The sequence below is a fragment of the Podarcis vaucheri genome (genome assembly GCF_965113315.1).
Source record: "Podarcis vaucheri genome assembly, chromosome: 16".
NCBI classification, from domain to species: Eukaryota; Metazoa; Chordata; class Lepidosauria; order Squamata; family Lacertidae; genus Podarcis; species Podarcis vaucheri.
The window spans coordinates 19,615,091-19,633,785 of record NC_138754.1 but is presented as its reverse complement, the minus strand read 5'-3'; the positions used below and the strand labels follow the sequence as shown (position 1 = coordinate 19,633,785).

Below are 18,695 nucleotides of genomic sequence, written 5' to 3'. Positions count from 1 at the left end.
TGTACATGGCCACTGCTAGAAGGAAACAACCACAATTAACCCCCCTTTTTTTCTTTGGCTTGTGATGTACCAGAACCAAAATAGCTTCAAAAAGTGTACCCTTCTCCAGACACACAGATTAAAATTCATGTAGCAATTAAACTGCCCCCTCCATTAATCAAGAAAAGCTTTTATAGCTAACCTGCTGGTTTAACCAATGGAAAAGCCTGTGGTTCTACTTTGTTTTTCATAGTGCAATCTTATAAATGCCTACTCAGATGTAAGCTCTATTTCCAGCACAACTTGCATCCAGATAATGTGCATAGAATTGCAGTTCAAAACCTTCTCATTGTGTGCATGTTTGTGTGTCATTCCTTTTCTTTAAAAAATGTCCTCAATGCCATGCCCCCCCCAAAGTGATTATTTTTAATTCAGAGAATGAAATTAAGCTTTTAAATCCACGTAAGAGCTTGTTCTTACGAGTTGTGCATTATTGATAGCTTGGCTCTTGTATTTTTATCACCTGCTTTCTACAACGTTGGGGCTTTCCTCCAGAGCTTGGATGGATAACCTCGTTTCCCCCAAGATGTTCCTGGACTACAGCTCCCATCATCCCTGTCTGTTGACCATGCTGGATGAGGCTGATGGGAATTATAGCCCAACAACGTCGAGAAGGTACCAGGTTCCCCATCCCTGCTCTGGAGAAGGCAGCTTCTCTCTTCTTGACAAGACCCAACCCCCACCCCCATTTTCTTTCTACAGAAAACTTTCCATAATGTAGGTTCATTCTGTGCTATCGTGCAGAAAGAAGGCAGTTTTAAAATATACACAGTGGTGGTCACATGTGGTTGGTTCAGCAGAATAAATCCTTGCAGGACTTTTATCTCTTGTTCTGGGTCACATAAGTCCTTGTTCATACTGCAAACAGTATGGAAATTACCAGTGCCAGCTCCAGGTTTATTGGGGGGGTGGCTTGAAGGGCTCCTTTAGTGGGCCCTCTCCTCCTTCCCGCCACCACTGCTTTCCATTTGTATACCCCCCCCGGGCCCAATCCTTAGCCACAGGTTGAATGCAAAGCAGATATTCTGTCACTGCTGTAAGTATCCAAATACAGGGACCAAATGAGTGGACTCAAGTGTGTGGTTCTTTCTGAAATGCCCATATCCCCCGGGATGTCAATAAGTGGGAGGGAAGGGAATATTTGATTGGCCCCTGCCCACTTTTATTTAAATGTGAACCACACGTGGCCTGGGAGCTTGCTCTAGAGAAACTGCTATGACACCACGAGCAGTTCAATGCAAACAGGACCCAAGGGAGGTCAACAGTGAACAGGGAATCTCCTTTTTAAAAATGGAGGACACAGCTTGATGTCCATGCTACTAGGATTTGACCATCAAAGGCAGCCTAAAAACAAACAGAAATAAAGACAAGTTGAGGGATTGCTCTTCTTCTTCCTTGCATAGTGCAGAATGATGTCAAAGGCTTCAATCAGGTAAACTTAACCCAAGGGTGGGGAACCTGCAGTCCTCCAAATGTTGCTGTACTATAGCTCCCATTACCCTGTGTTGGTGGGGGCTGATTGGAGTTGTAGTTCAACATCTGGAGGGCTACAGGTTCCCCATTGCTGTCATACTTTTTTTTTTAATTCTGGCAGGCCTACCTAGACATATAGTTTCATTATCTATATTTGTTCTTAAAAGCTTTACTGATTTTATCCGTGTTTTTATTGATACTCATTTCATGTATACTTTTTTTTTAAAAAACTGTTTTGCACATTTCAGCTTTGTTTTGATCAATAGTTACGTGCACCACTTACAGAGCTTGGGGATTAAGGGATTTATTGGTCTTTCTGATTACACATTATCTGAGTCTAAGCTGCATTGAACTCCATGGTTTACTTCATCTGAAGGGCCACAAGGTCTGCATCCCTGATATTAGCCAACAGAGCACACAGGAAACTGCCACTTGCCAGATCTGACTTTTTTTACCAGTATTGTCCACTCTGACCAGCAGTATCTGTCTCAGGCTGAGAAAGGTATTTCACCTCCAACCCAACTGTTTTAACTGGAGGTGTCAGGGATTGAAACGCTGACCTTCAGCATGTAAAGGCTACAGTCCCCTCCTGCAGACAGAATTAGGTACATCTGTGGGGAGTTTCAGCCCAACATTGTTATTTAAAATAGCAACATGCATTCCACTGATCCTCCACCATGTATCCCAGATTGTTGGTTCTTCCATTTAAGATGCTCTCCTGGTTCCATTTTTCAATATTCTGCTGCTGAGAGTTTCCTCTTGGGCCATTGAAATGTTTTGCAGATGTTCTGTGACATCAGAAGCAGCTCAGCCAATGGCTGCTGGGGGCTTGCAGGCAAAAGGCAGATTTTGAGAGGGCCACAGAAGTTATGAGCTTCCTTACTGGGAAAGGGTTTGTATTGTAGAGAAGGAAGACTCTGGAAGCAGCCTGTTGTGAGGAGCCCTGAGACAGCTGGTTCTCATGAAGGCTGCAGAGAAGTCTCTCCTACTCTGAGCATCACATGCTTTGTCTTGCAGATGAGCGAGAGGCCGTGCAGAAGAAAACCTTCACCAAATGGGTCAACTCTCACCTGGCTCGGGTCACGTGCCGGATCAGTGATTTGTACAGCGACTTGCGAGATGGGCGGATGCTGCTGCGCCTGCTGGAGGTGCTCTCAGGGGAGCAATTGGTGAGTGGGCAGAGCAGTTCCATCACAGGCCTGGGGCTGGGGGCCAGCTTCCTAGAACTGGAGCAACACAGTGCACCAAAACCTCAAATTTGCAGTAAGAAAAATTAAGTGTCAATGTATTCATTAAATATATATACCGTATTTTTCACTCTATAAGACGCACCAGACCACAAGACGCACCTAGTTTTTGGAGGAGGAAAACAAGAAAAAAAATATTCTGAATCTCAGAAGCCAGAACAGCAAGAGGGATCGCTGCGCAGCGAAAGCAGCAATCCCTCTTGCTGTTCTGGCTTCTGGGATAGCTGCGCAGCCTGCATTCGCTCCATAAGACGCACACACATTTCCCCTTACTTTTTAGGAGGGAAAAAGTGAGTCTTATAGAGCAAAAAATACGGTATATAGATTTGGCAGGGTTCTTTTTAAAGATGGTGCCTCTCAAGGGCTTATTAATATATTTTCAAAGAACAAAAATTAAGCAGTAGTGCAAAGTAGTAACATGCCAAATCCAATACTTTACATCTGTTCCTCCCCTTCGTTTCCTAAACTTTCTATCCACTCATCTATTTGCTGGCTTCCTCCTAGGAAAGCTGATAGGCAATAAATTCAGTATTGGTTAAAAAATAGAATTAGGGTTGGTTTTTTATTTTATTTTAAGGAAAGGCTTCTTCATGAAACATCCATGAAATTTAATGACTTAACCAGGAGAATATCAACACTTTTGCAAGCACATTTTAAGTTAGAACAATAGGCTTGAAAATGTGTCATCTCCCCAGGGGATTGCCTGTCTTTCACTGACAGTGATTTTTTGTGTGAGTTGGCAGTAAGAATGCAAAGTGTTGATGCTCCTCATTCTCACAGCAGCCATTTTGCTGGTATTATCATGTTGTTTGGATGCCTGATTTTCATCTTCCAAAGCAACAACTCTATTCCGAACTTAAAAATGGAAAGTAATGCTTGGTGGTCAACAAAAGAGGTTTAAAGACTCCCTCAAGGCAAATCTGAAAAAAATGTAGTATAAACATTGACAATTGGGAAACACAGGCCTGCGAGTGCTCCAGTTGGAGAATAGCCTTTACCAAAGGTTCCATGGGCTTTGAAGATCCTCAAGATGAAAGGGAGAAATATGCTAAGAAGAAGGCACATTTGGCAAACTCTCACCAGGAGCAAATCCTGTCCGGAAACTTATGTCCCCACTGTGGAAGGATGGGAGGGGATGGAATAGGGTTTTTCTTAACAACTCTCAGCACCCTTAACAAACTAACTCCCAGAAGCCATGACTGTTTAAAGTGGTATCACAGTGCTTTAAAGGTATAGTGCGAATGTGGCCTAACTAAAATATTTATCTTGCAAGAAGGCTAGTGTGGTCTGTACTTTTCCTAAAATACACCTCACTTGCTACTGATGCTGTCTGACATCTTATGGGCACCCAGCCTAATGAAATTTTGATATAAATTAGTTATTTCTGCACCGATTCATCAACACAATATGAAAAATCATTGTCACCATTATTATTCCTACCAGTATGAGAACGTCTGTTTTTGAGTCTGTTTTCCCCATTATTTTTTTAATTGTGTAAAACTTGACATGGGGTCATCATTTTGTACTTAGAGGCTCCTCCTATTCTGAGGCCTCAACTGTAATTTTGTGTTTGTGTGTACAAATCTAGCTGAGAGAAGATTTATGCTTTAATAGAAATGAATATAGCAGCCTCCAGCTGTGCTGGTATGCATGAAACAAACTGGATAAATAATTTTGCAGAATGCCTTGGCGTTTTCTCAAATACAGTTAATTATTGGAAAACCCAGTTCAGGTGTATTATACAGATTCATAGCCCCCAAAAACTTTCATTTCCTAAATGCCGAATCATGGAAATGCTTTGCTCAAGACACCCATTACTGATGAGGACCTTAAACCATGTGTCTACAATGCACACACACAAAGTGGTGAACTACAATGACATCACCCAGTGGTTGTGACTGTGCATGCCCACAGGTGTGGCAAATTATTTGTGCTGCACCGTCTCAGAGAAATGTATTATTTGGTTGAATTAATAGGGGATCCTTTGAAAGGCTTTCTGTATGGGAACAAATCTCGCCAGACTGTTGGGATAAAGCCTAGTGATGACTGGTTCCCATGTCTCTGCCACGTCTCCTTAAACCTCTCTAGGCTAGGCCAACCTCAACCCCCACCCACCCCTGAATAGAGAGCCAAGCACCTGTTCCCAGAATTCCACGCTTTTCCTCCCTTGCAGCCAAAAGGAAAAACAGCCCGTTCGCAGCCTAAGCGAGGCAGTTTTTCCGGTTTCCAAGCAGCCTGGCAGCTAGACTGTCTCTGCTGGCAGCTTGGCAGGTGCTTCTGTTATGGCTGCTGAATTCCCTGGGTAGTATTAGCAGAGAGACACTGAAGCATGCTAGAAGATGCTGGAGATCTGAGGGATTATGGGAACTGAGCAGGTTTACCAAGGTTTTGAAGGGCCACAGCTCAGTGGTAGAGCACCTGCTTTCTAAGCAAATAGGCCCTGGTTCAGTTCCCTGAATCTCCAGGTATGGCTAGAAAGGACTTGGGGAGTCTGCTGCCAGCACTGGACCCTCCATGGAGCTCACGGTGGTGTACATGGTTCTCTTCCTCCCCATTTTATCACAACAACCCTGTGAGCTGGGTTAGGCTAAGAGACTGTGACTGGCCCAAGGTCAACCAGTGAGCTTCATGGCTGAGTAGGGATTTGAACCTTGGTCTCTCCCAGGTCCTAGTCCGGCGCTCTAACCACTACACCACTCTGAAAGGATAGTGGTGGCACTGAGTAGCCTGAAAGTGAAATGCTTAGTTTGCTGCAGCGGGCGAGAGGACGGTGACCTAACGATACCTGAGAGGCTACAGGAGAGATGAGAAGGTGTTGGGACTCCCAATTCCCATCAGCCCCAGCTGTCAGCACTTTGGCCAGTGGTCAGGGAGTTGTAGTCCAGTAAGTAACCTCCGTAGGGCCCAGTGGGTTCCCCATCCCTTGGCACCAATTGTGTTTGGAAAGATTTCAACATCAGTAGAAGACCAATGAATGCATTTTAGTCCATGAAAGACATAATCCTGATCTAATCAGAAAGAAATCAGCAGGGTATTGCATCCACAAATGACCCTTCGGGAAGGGAGAAATAGAAGGGGCGCGAGATGAAAAGCAAAGTTCTTAAATGGCATCAGTGGGTGACTTAAGAGCCTCCCTTTCATGTCCCAACCTCCGCTCCTCTTCCCATCCTCAAGGCCTGCGCTGTCATTTTCTTCCCTCAAACTCCACCCGCCCAAGCAACAGCCTGTTTAAGGGCAGGAGGTTTGCTTTGCAAAAGGAGAGGACATTCTTCTCATAGGTAGGGCACTTTCTCTGCCCCTCCTTCAGGGGTTTTGAACCTCAGCGACTCCTCGGGCAACTCTTGTCTGGGAATGTCGTGTAGGAAGGCAGCTCCGGTGCCAGTCCAACCGGCTCCCTGGCAGGTGCAACCCTGGTGTCTTCGCGCCAGGTATACTCAGAAGCAGGCTGGGAGGGGTGGTGGTGGAAGCACCTGACTGGGTTGCAAGGAACAATTAGGACTTTCCAAGAGGCGGTGGTGGTGGTGGGTTGGTACATGCCAGCAGCATCCTGGCTAAGGGAGGTGCACCTTCTCTTGCACACACAGTTGCTAGCTAACTATTTTAAAGTATCCTTTTTGCCCCACCTTCCATTACAGGATTGCAAAATATGTGCTAAAGCGTAAACTAGTATGAAAACAATCACATAGATAAAAGTGGCAGATCAAATATTAAGTGAGCTACTAAAAGCTGGTTGGTTTTTTCTTGTTTTTTAATAAAGCAGTAAGTTAAAAAAACAAACAAACTGGCATCTAAAACATCTCACATTTGCTGCCTAATGAATCATAGAACTGTAGAGCTGGAAGGGACCCTGTGGATCATCTAGTCCAGGGGTCAGCAACCTTTTTCAGCCGTTGGCCAATCCACCGTCCCTTAGATCATGTGGTGGGCCGGACTATATTTTGGGTGGGGGGAAATAAACAAATTCCTATGCCCCACAAATAACCCAGAGATGCATTTTAAATAAAAGGACACAATCTATTCATGTAAAAACATGCCGATTCCCAGATTGTCCGCGGGCTGGATTGAGAAGGCAATTGGGCCGCATCCAGCCCCCAGGCCTTAGGTTGCTTACCTCTGATCTAGTCCAACCCCCTGCAATGCAGGAATATAAAGCTGTCCTAAACAGGAATCGAACCTGCAGCCTTGACACGAGCTATCCCATCTGGCATGAGCTAATGAACATGAAAGAAAGACAGGTCTCTGTGACTGACTGGGTGGCCTTGGCCTTATTTATTTTATCCGTTGCATTTATATTCCGCCTTGTGCTCCAGGGAGCTCAAGGCAATGTGTGTGGTTCTCCTCATTTCATCCCCACACCAACCCTGAAAGTTAGTTGAGGATGAGAGGCAATGATTGTCACAAGGCCACCAAATGAGTTCGGGACTGAGCATGGATTTGTTCCCTACTCTCCTAAACCATAGCCCAACACTCTAACCTCCGACACCACCACTGGCTGAGCACCTGCTCAGCATGCAAAAGCTCCTTGGCGTCATACCTGGCATCTCCAGGTAGCGCTGGGAAAGACCTTAGGAACATAGGAAGCTGCCTTATACTGAGTCTGACTGGTGATCTTTCTAGCGCAGCATTGTCCACACTGACTGGCAGCAGCTCTCCTGGGTTCTCTGGCAGCCCATCCTCAGAGACCTACAATTGCCAGAGTGGTTTAACAATCAATCCCTCGTTCCAGGGAACTTAGGGAATTGTAGCTCCGTGCTGGGAATAGGGGCCTCCTGGCAACTCTCTGTACCTTTAACAAACTACAGCTACCAGAATCCTGTGGGGGAAGCCACAACTCTTTAAAGTGATGGTGTGCTGCTTTAAATGTTTGGTGTGAGTGTGGTCTTGTATCCTTGGGATTAGAAACGGTAGGTGTGCTTGGTGGCAGAGGAAAAGCACTCTGCACCAGCTCATCCCCTGGCAGAGTTACTGGCTAAAATTAAAGCCTATCTCCCTCTTTCTCCTCTCACCCTGCTTTTGTTAGCCGAAGCCGACTAAGGGCCGGATGCGCATACACTGCCTGGAGAACGTGGACAAGGCCCTCCAGTTCTTAAAGGAGCAGCGCGTCCACCTGGAGAACATGGGCTCACACGATATTGTTGACGGCAACCACCGATTGACCCTGGGCCTCATATGGACCATCATTCTCCGCTTCCAGGTACAATCTGAGCCATGCCTTTCCCCCTTTCCCTCCCCCTTAAGGAACTTGCCTTGATTTCCCCTTGACTGGCTCCCCGAAATGTCAGCCTCAAGAAGGACCCCTCTCTCCTGCTGTCCATTCCCTGCAACTAGAGTGATACATATACTGCATTTCCATGGAAGTGCAGAAAAAGAGCAGGTTGTTGTAGTAGAGATCAAGAATTCCACTTCTTCAGCTCCTCCACCTTCCTCTCAAAAGGGGATGGGGAGCAGGTTTCTAGCCCTCATGGCTGCAAATACTATCTTAGAAGCATGCATGCAGAAAAACAGCTAAATAATAATTTCAGCAGTTGGCAGGCAGCAGAAGGGGCATCAGTCTTGTTCTCCCATTCTGTCCAGCAGCTAGCAAAAAAGCCAAATTCTGAAATAGGCCTGAAACTTATACAGGGGTTATGTTCCGGGGGTCTGTCCAAACTGGCTTGCTGAGTGGCAAGAGCCTCATAGGACCTTGCAGAACACGGTAAGCAAGGCAGAGGGCTTTCCTTCCTGAAGCAGGAAAACCCAGCATGGAAAGAATTTTTAAAGCCGTTTTGCCTTTCTTTCTGGGCTCTGGAGTCTCTTGTGAGATCTCGCACAGCGGCTTTTGACAGTTTTCCTTTGCTCTCCTGCTCCCTTCATATTTATTTATTTATTGATGAAGCATGCAAAGATGCAATCTTGTAAGTGAATTGCACATAAGTTTCAGGCCTACTGTGCAAAGTAAGAGATGTGTACAGCGTTCCTTAATTTGCATAAGTCACACAGGTTGCAGAATTACCTTCTTTTGGTGCAGAATTTGGATTGGTTTGGCACAGGTTTTATTTTTAAAAAAAAATCACAGTTTGAATATATGTAACATGTATAAATGCAGCTCTGGTCATCCTCAGCTCTGATTAATCATAGGAAAAGCCCTGGTGGATCAGGCCAAAGGCCCTTTTAGTCCAACGTCCTGTTCTCAGTGTAGCCAATCATAAGCCCAAATGGGAAGCCCACATGCAAGCACACTCTTGATTATTGGTGACTCCCAGCAAATGATATTTACAGTGGTACCTCTGGTTATGAACTTAATTCAGTCCGGAGGTCTGTTCTTAACCTGAAACCGTTCTTAACCTGAGGTACTACTTTAGTTAATGGGGCTTCCCGCTGCTGCTGCACCGCCATCGTGCAATTTCTGTTCTCATCCTGAGGTAAAGTTCTTAACCAGAGGTACTACTTCCGGGTTAGTGGAGTCTGTAACCCGAAGTGTTTGTAACCTGAGGTGTTTGTAACCTGAGATAACACTGTATACGCATTCTGCCTCCAATAGTGAAAGGAGAATTGAGATAATGTTATTCTGTCTTCTTTTGCAGATCCAGGATATCAGTGTGGAGACAGAAGATAACAAGGAGAAGAAATCCGCCAAGGATGCCTTGCTGCTTTGGTGTCAGATGAAAACAGCTGGGTAAGGGAATAAGTGGGGGACTGTGAGCCCAGGGGTTTCCCCTTCCCTGTTTGGGCTTGAGGTTAGGAGCTGGCTGCCTCTGAGGCTAAATCCAGCTCAGCTAGATGTGACACAACCAAGGTTTAATATTACTACACTTGGATGTTTCAAGAAGCCCGAAGGGGAAATATGCATTTCAGTTGTAGTGACCTGTCTCGAATGTTCAAGGGAGGGCTGGGTTCAAGAATGCGAAACAAAGCAAAATAAGTAAGCCTATTCCCGGCCCCCTGCTGTGTGTTTACAGGTACCCGAATGTGAATGTCCACAACTTCACCACCAGCTGGAGGGATGGCCTGGCTTTCAACGCAATTGTCCACAAACACAGGTCAGTGAAGGTTGGTTGGGGCCTGTCATGGCTTCGTAGCAGCTTGCTCCATCTTTTTTGCTTCGGGGGAGGGTAAGGCTATCAGTGGCTACCAGCCACAATGGGTATGTTCCAGCTCCGTTGTTGGAGGTAATACGCCTCTGAATACTAGTCCCTGGGAATCACAGGTGAGGAGAGTGCTGCTGCACTCAGGTCCTGCTTGTGGGCCACTGTGAGAACAGGGTCCTGCACTAGATGGGCCACTGCGAGCAAATATCGCTGATGTAGCAGGCTGTTCTTATGTTCTTATGCTTGCTTTGGTGTCCTCATCAGGCCAGACCTGATAGACATTGACACCCTGAAGAAATGCAACGCACACTACAACCTCCAGAATGCCTTCAACATTGCCGAAAAGGAACTGGGCCTCACCAAGCTTTTAGACCCTGAAGGTGAGCTCAGCAGGGAGGGCACCTGGATCTCTGTTCCTGTTTGTCTCTGTTGGCTTGGCCACATGTTTGTTTGTTTTAAAAAATCACACGAAAAAATCAAACCTCCTAAGTGGTTTTCAATAATAATAATAAAAATAATTTACCTTAAAGTTATCAGTAAAAGTGAAAATTAAAAGCAGATTTTAAAACAGTCAAAATGGAATTTAAACCAGCAGTTTAAATAGCTTACAACACATGTCAGCTTGTACATGTCAATGGGCAGGGAGTTCCAGAGTGTAGGAACTGCCACAGTCTAAAAATGGTTCTTTACTAGCGCAAAATGAACTTGTAGAAGTGCTAGTTTTGCAGCGGAAAGTGGATGAGTGGGTGCGTACAAGGTAAACTGGTCTGAAGGGCTTTATATACTAACAGTTGCACCTTGAGCTTGGACCAGCAAAAAATCAGCAGTGAGTACAGATTTCTGAGCTGGGGTGTTATATGCTGACTGGATATCATGCCTGTCCACACTAGCATTCTGCACTAACTGCAGTTTTCAGGCAAAGCATAGAGGAAGCCCCACAGAGAGAACATTGCAGTAATCCAATATCGAAGTTATCAGTGGCTGCACTACAGTGGTGCCTCGCAAGACGAAATTAATTCGTTCTGCGAGTTTTTCGTCTTGCGAATTTTTCGTCTTGCGAAGCACGGTTTTAACGGTATTAACGGTTTTAGGAAAAAGGAAACAAACTCGCAAGACGTTTTCATCTTACGAAGCAAGCCCATAGGGAAATTCGTCTTGCGTAGCAACTCAAAAAAACGAAAAACTATTTTGTCTTGCGAGTTTTTCGTCTTGCGAGGCACCACTGTACTGCGATCAAGCTTTCCTGGTCCAGGAATTAGTCTCAGCTGCCATGCCAGCCAACCATTGTAAAAGGCACCTCTAGCCTCCGAGGCTCCCTGGGCCTCCAGTGACACTGAACAAACTAAAATGATGGTGGTGGCCATCTGGAAAAATAGCCGTTCTTTGTCCTGTTTCTCTTGCTCCTCTTTATTTTTCACTTCTCCTTAGATGTGAACGTGGACCAGCCTGATGAGAAGTCCATCATCACCTATGTTGCCACTTACTACCACTACTTCTCCAAGATGAAAGCCTTAGCTGTGGAAGGGAAACGGATTGGGAAGGTACCATGAAGAGGGCTGTGGTGGGAGCTGGGGAGCGCTGGGAGCCGAAATGCACTTGGATTCCAATGCCACCGAGATTGCAGGAAGAAGGGCAGGCATTTGAGGAGATGGGTGATATATTTTGCTGGGACAACCTGTGTGCCTGGGACAACCTCAGTTGGTTAGGGCGTGGTGCTGATAACCCCAAGGTTGCAGGTTCGACACCTATACGGTACAGCTTCATATTCCTGCATTGCAGGGGGTTGAACTAGATGGTCCTCAGGTTCCCTTCCAACGCTAAAATTCTATTATTCTTTCCAATTCTAAAATTCTATTATTCTTAAGTGCAGAAAAAGCTTTCAGTCTTCACCAAACTTGTCCTCAAGGTGGGGTGAGTGGGTGGCAAACAATGCAGAACATTAAAAGGATATTTTAGGTGCTTTTAAAAGCAGAACTCCAGATCTTACACCAGGAATGTCTATCCTGTGTCCCTCCAGATGTTGTTGTATCTGCAGCCAATGGTCAGGGATGGTGGAAGTGTAGTCTAGCAATATCTAGAGGGACACACAGTCCCACATCTCTGGTCTCCTTCCCTACCCTGCCGTGTGGTTTGCTCTGTCTCAAAACTCAGCTCTGCCATCTATCCAGGGCAGGACTGGACCACAGCTGAGCTATAACGAGCCGAGTTATAGCAAGATTAGATTGTTTTATCCATTTTGGGACTGTTTGGAGCAGCTGGTCTGCAAGAGAGCCTGGTTTAGATCAGATTGGATTATGTAATCTCACTTTTCTGGCCTGAAGACTCCCAAAGTAGATTATAAAATTTAAAAAGAATGAAACAAATTGGAAAGCCAAACAGCACCAGGTCTGGGCATGCTCAAACATTCACCCTTGCCCATATTCTCCCTCAAGAAAGGCTGGGTAAGAGAAGGCAGCATTAGTCACTGTTTCCTAAAGGTGCTTGTAGCACCCAGAGGTAACGTAACCAAAAACCGCCGGCACTTCAGATTGGGCCAGGATGCAAATTAGGCAGCCGTTGCAGGTGAGGCAAGTGTAGACCAATATGCTTCGAGGAAGGGGTGTGGGTCTTTTGGCCATCAGCCCCTTCCCAGGGTGTCTGAGTGATGCAGGTTCCCGCAACAGGTCCTGGACCATGCCATCGAGGCTGACAAGCTGATAGAGAAGTACGAGACGCTAGCATCTGACCTTCTGCAATGGATTGAGCAGACCATCTTGACACTGAATGACCGGAAGCTGGCCAACTGTCTGAGCGGAGTGCAGAATCAGCTGCAGGCCTTCAACACCTACCGCACTGTGGAGAAACCCCCCAAGTAAGTTCTGGCCTTTGTGGACCTGGCGGTGAGCGAGGAGGAAGAGATTCAGTGGGGTCATGGTGAATCATAGGTAGGGAGCCTCAGGCACAGAGGGACAGATGTGGTCCTCCAGGCTCTCAGAACTCTTCCCAGGTCACACCCCAGTAGGGGGAAGATATAAAAAAATTAAAAAATTGTCCAGTAGCACCTTAGAGACCAACTAAGTTTGTTCTTGGTATAAGCTTATTAGCTTGGTATAAGTGTGCATGCACATGACAGCTTATACCAAGAACAAACTTAGTTGGTCTCTAAGGTGCTACTGGACAATTTATTAATATATTTTGACTGTGTCAGACCAACACATTTACCTACCCAAATCTAGAACCCCAGTAGGGGAAGTTGTTGGATGCTGAAGAGGCAATGGGATTTAGTGAGCAAGGAGAGCCTGTGACAAGGAGTAGTTCAGACTCAGAGGCTGAAGTAGAGGAGGGGCATGAAACAAGGGGCTGCAGAAGAATCCCAGGAGTCTGTCTCTCTGTCTGCAACAATCTCCCCTCCCCCCCCATCTCCAAGGACATGCAGGATGATGCATACAGCAGAACAGAGATTACAGGTTCCCAGATGCAGTTTGAGACTGCTTGGGAAACATCCAGCAGAGGAGGATTCTTAGAGGGGGTTGAAGGCAGGGGCTGTCAGTCCTGGCAACTGCTGTATAGGGGCAAGATTTGCTGGGTAGTGTTGCTGAGTTGAATGCTGTATCTTTGGATAAAGAGTTAACTTCTCTGACAAATTGCTTCTTGCTTGCTGACCTGCATCCTTCTCGAGCATTTTGCCTGGATATGTGCTTGAGTTGGGGTAATATTACTCACTTGTCTTAATGGAGGAAGGAGGAGTGTGTGTGTGTAGAAACCTGTGACTTGTCTGTGGCTTTGCAAACTCTACAAAGGCAGGAGTCGCACCTGCTGCTCCACCCATGGCCCCACCTTCCACTGGCATGTGGGCTCTGGAAGCCTGCCAAGGAGGGAAGGTGGCCCTTGGGGCTGCAAAAGGCTCCTGTGGCTAATGATTGAAGTGCAAGAGCTCATCATGGCAGCCATGCTAGCCACACCCACAAGAAGAGCCCAAAGTGCAGGCAGACACACACACACACACACACACACACACACACACACGCTTCCATCCCGCAAGAGCTGCAATTTACAGCACAGTGCCCAATTTGTTAGGATTAGCTGGCAGTCATAGAACAGAATAAGTAAAAATCATTGAACATTAACAAAAGATTTTTAGCCAGGTGAAATACTACCTTTAGCTTCTAATTAGGAAAGCAAACAATCTTTCAAAAAAGCGTTACCGCCTTTTCAACTGCTAGCCTGAAATAGCAACCCCATCAAAGGAGGGGGGATACAATATCCTGCCTCTGCTTGATTATATTTCCTTATTCTCTACCTTTATCTCTGCCAGGGGTGGGGGACCAGTGGGCCACATCAGAAGCCAGCCAATCCTTTGCATTTCACAGGAGATAATTGATCTCACCCCAAAGCTGTGGGCCTTACATTTGGTGCCAAATTTAAATTAAATGCAAAGGAACAGGGCACACTCTTAAACCATGAACTCCCAGTTGCTCCTGGGCGATCCCAGCTTTACCTGTCTTATATCAAGTGCCCTATGGCATCAGGTGAGTGACAAGTGGTGTGTGGCTGGCCAAGAATGGGGTGGGCCAGATGGGATGATCTGGTGGGCCTAAATTGGACCATGGGTTGGAGGTTCCCTGTTGCTGCTCTGTGCTATCACAAACAATCCTGAAAGACCCATGCACTTGCCTGAAGAAGGAGGTTCCATCAATTACTGTGGTGCTCCAGCAGATGGTGGCATCACTCCAGCTCTAAATAAAGTCCCAGAGCTGCTTGCCCTGCATAGCCCCTCCACCACAGTGCTGGGAAAGCATGCGCTATTGTTGTGGGTGCTGGAAGAATGTGTGTCCATCTTCTGTAGGGATGTCAGGAGGCAGTGATTTCCATCCCGTGTTCACCGCAATCAGTGCTGTCACTGTTCTGTTGCATTTCGGCTTCTGTTAAAACCTACACTGTTCATCTCATTATTTGCTAAGGCCGAAGCTAGCATAATTGATTGCGTGATTAATTTTGAGGGAAGGGAAACGTCAAAAACAATGCAGAAAATAATGTAATGTAACATTTGCAGACTAAGAAAACAATCATAGCAAATGCCATTTGTGTGTGATTTCCATATAAATTGTTGAAATTTCTGCCCCAGTTTCCAGTGGAATTCTCTGACTTACAAAGTCTCCTGAAAGTTCCTGCATGCTCGTTAACAGTGAGTGAGAAAGGGGCCTCATGCAAAGTAGTTTTGAAATGTGCATTCTTGCTCCTAAACCTGGCTTGCTGTTCTCCTTTCTCCCTCTGCCCACCTCCTCTGCATGCATTATCCTACTCCCAGGTTCACAGAGAAAGGGAATCTTGAAGTTCTGCTTTTCACCATCCAGAGCAAGATGAGAGCCAATAACCAAAAGGTTTACACGCCACGAGAGGGGAGGCTCATCTCTGACATCAACAAGGTGAGTGCCATGGACTGGCTGGACGAAGAGGTGGGAGGCTCCAGCCAGGGAACCCCCAAGGGAAACCCTAGAGGAGGAAGGCTCAGAGCCAAGGGATTGGTGGTGGAACACTGGGGGTCAGAGAGCCACTGATACTATTGAACTTGATGGCCCAACTGGGCTGTTAGGGTACAAGGCAACTTTCTGGGTCCCTGTGCTGACTGGTCGGGGGTTGGGCCTGGGGCATTCTGCATGCATAGCATGTGCTCTAAGTTGTGCTCCCACCACTGGAACTTAGGACACTGCCTTAGACTGAGTCCGCCAACTTGTTCATATTGCCAGGATTATTGACACTGGGCTCCACCGCTGAACTTCCTTTGCAGAACTGTGGGGTGGGAGGGTGGTGTTACTTAGAACCTGTCCTTTTGCCCAAGGAAGCACACTTGAGAGTATATTTTGTTGGTGTTCCTGGGTAGCGGAGGCCTAGTGCTTACCAATCTGCAGGTGTTAAATATGTGTGCTGTATTTGGTTCATCTGTGTCTGAATCTACTAGAACCACCTTGATTTTAAAGAAATGCAGGCTGGAAACACATTATACGATGAAGCAAACAAATAGTTATGCCCAGGGTCAGCTGATATTTGTTGATTCCAAATAGAAGCCGTCAGCTAACAAAGATTAATGATTAATAGGCAAGTCCATTCATTTGGGCAATTTCCTGGAATCTGGATTTAATTTTAATCAAGGATCAGCTCATGAACTCATTTCCAGTTGAGTACTGCAATAATAATTAGAATAATAATGGGGAGCATTGCCTCTGAGCATGTGCAGAATGCACTGAAAATTTTGCAGCCAAAGCTTCAAAGGAAACTGAATCTCTTCTCCTTTGAAAGAAATTAAAACACTTGTTTTGGAAATGTTTGTCTCCATGATTTCCTTCCTCCTCCACAGGGCTGGGAGCGGCTGGAGAAAGCAGAGCATGAGAGAGAGCTGGCGCTGCGCAATGAGCTGATTCGGCAGGAGAAGCTGGAGCAGCTGGCAGCACGCTTTGACCGCAAGGCAGCCATGCGCGAGACCTGGCTGAGTGAGAACCAGCGCCTCGTCTCCCAGGTCAGTGAAAGGAGGAGGAGCATTTAGGTTGTGTCTAGGGGCAGATCCACACCATACATTTAAAGCACATCCAATGCACATTTAAAGCATATGACGTCCCCCAAAGAATCTTGGGAACTGCATTCAGCTTCATTGGGACCTTTGAAGGTGACTTGGAAACTACAGTTAATCTGGAATACGGCTGCCAAACTGGTGACTGGGAGTGGTTTCCCAGACCCAGCTAAAGGATCTTACATTGGCTCCCAGTAGATTCCGAGCACAATTCGAAGTGTTGGTGTTGACCTTTAAAGCCCTTTGGTTCTGCATACGTGAAGGAGCATCTCCACCCCCATTGTTCAGCCTGGCCTCCAAGGGCCTTCTGGCAGTTCCCTCACTGTGAGAAGTGAAGCTACAGGGAACCAGGCAGAGGTCCTTCTTGGTAGTTGCACCTGCCCTGTAGAATGCCCTCCCATCAGATGTTAAGGAGATAAACAACTATCTTCTGACTTTTGGAAGACATCTGAAGGCAGCCCAGTATAGGGAAGTTTAAAATGTCTGATGTTTTAGTGTGATATATTATATTATATTATATTATATTTTATATTATATTATATTATATTATATTATATTATATTATATTATATTATATTATATTATATTATATTATATTATATTATATTATATTATATTATATTATTATATTATATTATATTATATTATATTATATTATATTATATTATATTATATTATATTATATTATTTACTACTAATAATAATAATTAGAGGAAAAACTTACTCTATTCACTTTCTCCATGCCATGCATAGAGGAGAATCGCTCCATTCCTTTGATCATTTTGGTGGCACTTTTCTGAACCTGGAGTATCTTTCTCTCTGTCTGGTCTGGGAGAGCGGGAGGGACGGACAACTTTACCCCAGCATCCTGAAGAATGAGATTATTTCTCTCCTGCTCTGCAACCTGCAGGATAACTTTGGCTTGGACATTTCGGCGGTAGAGGCCGCAGTGCGGAAACATGAAGCCATCGAGACGGACATCGTGGCATATAGTGAGCGTGTGGCAGCCGTGAATGCGGTGGCAGCTGAGCTGGAGGCGGAGGGGTACCATGACATCAAGCGGGTGTTGGCGCGCAAGAACAACGTGGCGAGGCTCTGGGACTACTTGCGCGAGCTGGTGGCTGCCCGCCGGGAGCGCCTGATGCTCCATTTCGAGCTGCAGAAGATGTTCCAGGACTTGGCCTACCTCATGGATTGGCTGGAAGAGATGAAGGTAGCTGGCGAGGCTGTGGTGTGCAAGAGGGGTGATGCTTGAGAGCACATTTCCTGCATTGGAGGGGTGTATGTGTTGGACTATGCCACCTTTGAGGTCATGTCCAGTGCTATGGATTGCATCAGAATAGGGGAAGAGGCCATAGCTTCATGGGAGACCACCTGCCCTGTACACAGAGGATCCCAGCTTCAACCCCCAGCATCTCCAGGTAGGGCTAGGAGAGAAGCCTGCCTGAAACCCTGGAGAGTTGCTGCCAGTCAGTGTATATAACATATAGCTAGATGGACCAATGGGTCTGATTTGGTGTGAAGCAGCTTCCAGGGTTCCTATCACCACCAGATGCAGAAACTTCTGAAGCCAACAGGAGTGTTGCATTTGGGCCCTGTCCAGGGCAGCGTAGTAAATTGTCCTGGAGTCAATGACTGCTGAGGTCCTTTCCAATTCTGATATTATGAATTCGCAGATTATTATTTATTTCTATTGGCCGAGAAAGAGAAGTGAGGGAGCTTCATGTTTAGAGACTCACCTGCCCTGGAAGACCCTAGTGGGGAGAGGGAAGGGCAGCTTTGCCTAGGAACCCCCTTCGTCTTTTCTATTGTATCCCCGAGCAGGGTGGTTGAGATGAGGCCAGGCGTCAGGTCTTCCTCATCCTGTGCTGCCTTTCCTCACAGGGCCGCCTTCAGTCTCAGGACTTCGGGAAACATCTGCATGGTGTGGAGGACCTGCTGCAGATCCACTCTCTGGTGGAGGCCGACATCTCCGTCCAGGCCGAACGGGTGAAAGCCATCAGTGCCGCTGCCCAGCGCTTTGCCACCCCTGGGGAAGGTGAGAGCCTCAGGAGCTTGAAAAGGAAGTATGGATGGAGGGAGGGGGAACAGAGTGGGAGTGCCCTTGGCTCCCCATTTCAAAACCTTATCTCCCAACTTTCCCCTCTTTCCTATCTTGTCTTGCTGTTCCACAGCAGTTGTAGGATTCTCTGTGCAACATGGGATTTGCTAAAATGATCAGTGTGACTCCACTGCAAATTATCATTCCTTTATTTTGGGTAAAGTGGTAGGTGTAGGGAGCAGGTTGAAGCCCAAGTAGGGAGCGTCAATCTCTGCTGCTGATTT

At 46.3% G+C, this 18,695-nt stretch overlaps 1 protein-coding gene across 1 annotated transcript in view; it reads left to right on the top strand.

The window, feature by feature from the left end:
• Positions 1 to 18,695, top strand: part of SPTBN2 (spectrin beta, non-erythrocytic 2) — a 52,359-nt gene that overhangs the window by 5,158 nt on the left and 28,506 nt on the right. Inside the window, exons 2-12 of the mRNA XM_082202872.1 lie at positions 2,530 to 2,681; positions 7,780 to 7,953; positions 9,323 to 9,414; positions 9,698 to 9,778; positions 10,091 to 10,206; positions 11,255 to 11,367; positions 12,490 to 12,677; positions 15,114 to 15,231; positions 16,161 to 16,319; positions 17,281 to 17,583; positions 18,255 to 18,408. Coding sequence (XP_082058998.1) covers positions 2,530 to 2,681; positions 7,780 to 7,953; positions 9,323 to 9,414; positions 9,698 to 9,778; positions 10,091 to 10,206; positions 11,255 to 11,367; positions 12,490 to 12,677; positions 15,114 to 15,231; positions 16,161 to 16,319; positions 17,281 to 17,583; positions 18,255 to 18,408 — 1,650 coding nt within the window. The remainder of the gene's footprint in view (positions 1 to 2,529; positions 2,682 to 7,779; positions 7,954 to 9,322; positions 9,415 to 9,697; positions 9,779 to 10,090; positions 10,207 to 11,254; positions 11,368 to 12,489; positions 12,678 to 15,113; positions 15,232 to 16,160; positions 16,320 to 17,280; positions 17,584 to 18,254; positions 18,409 to 18,695) is intronic.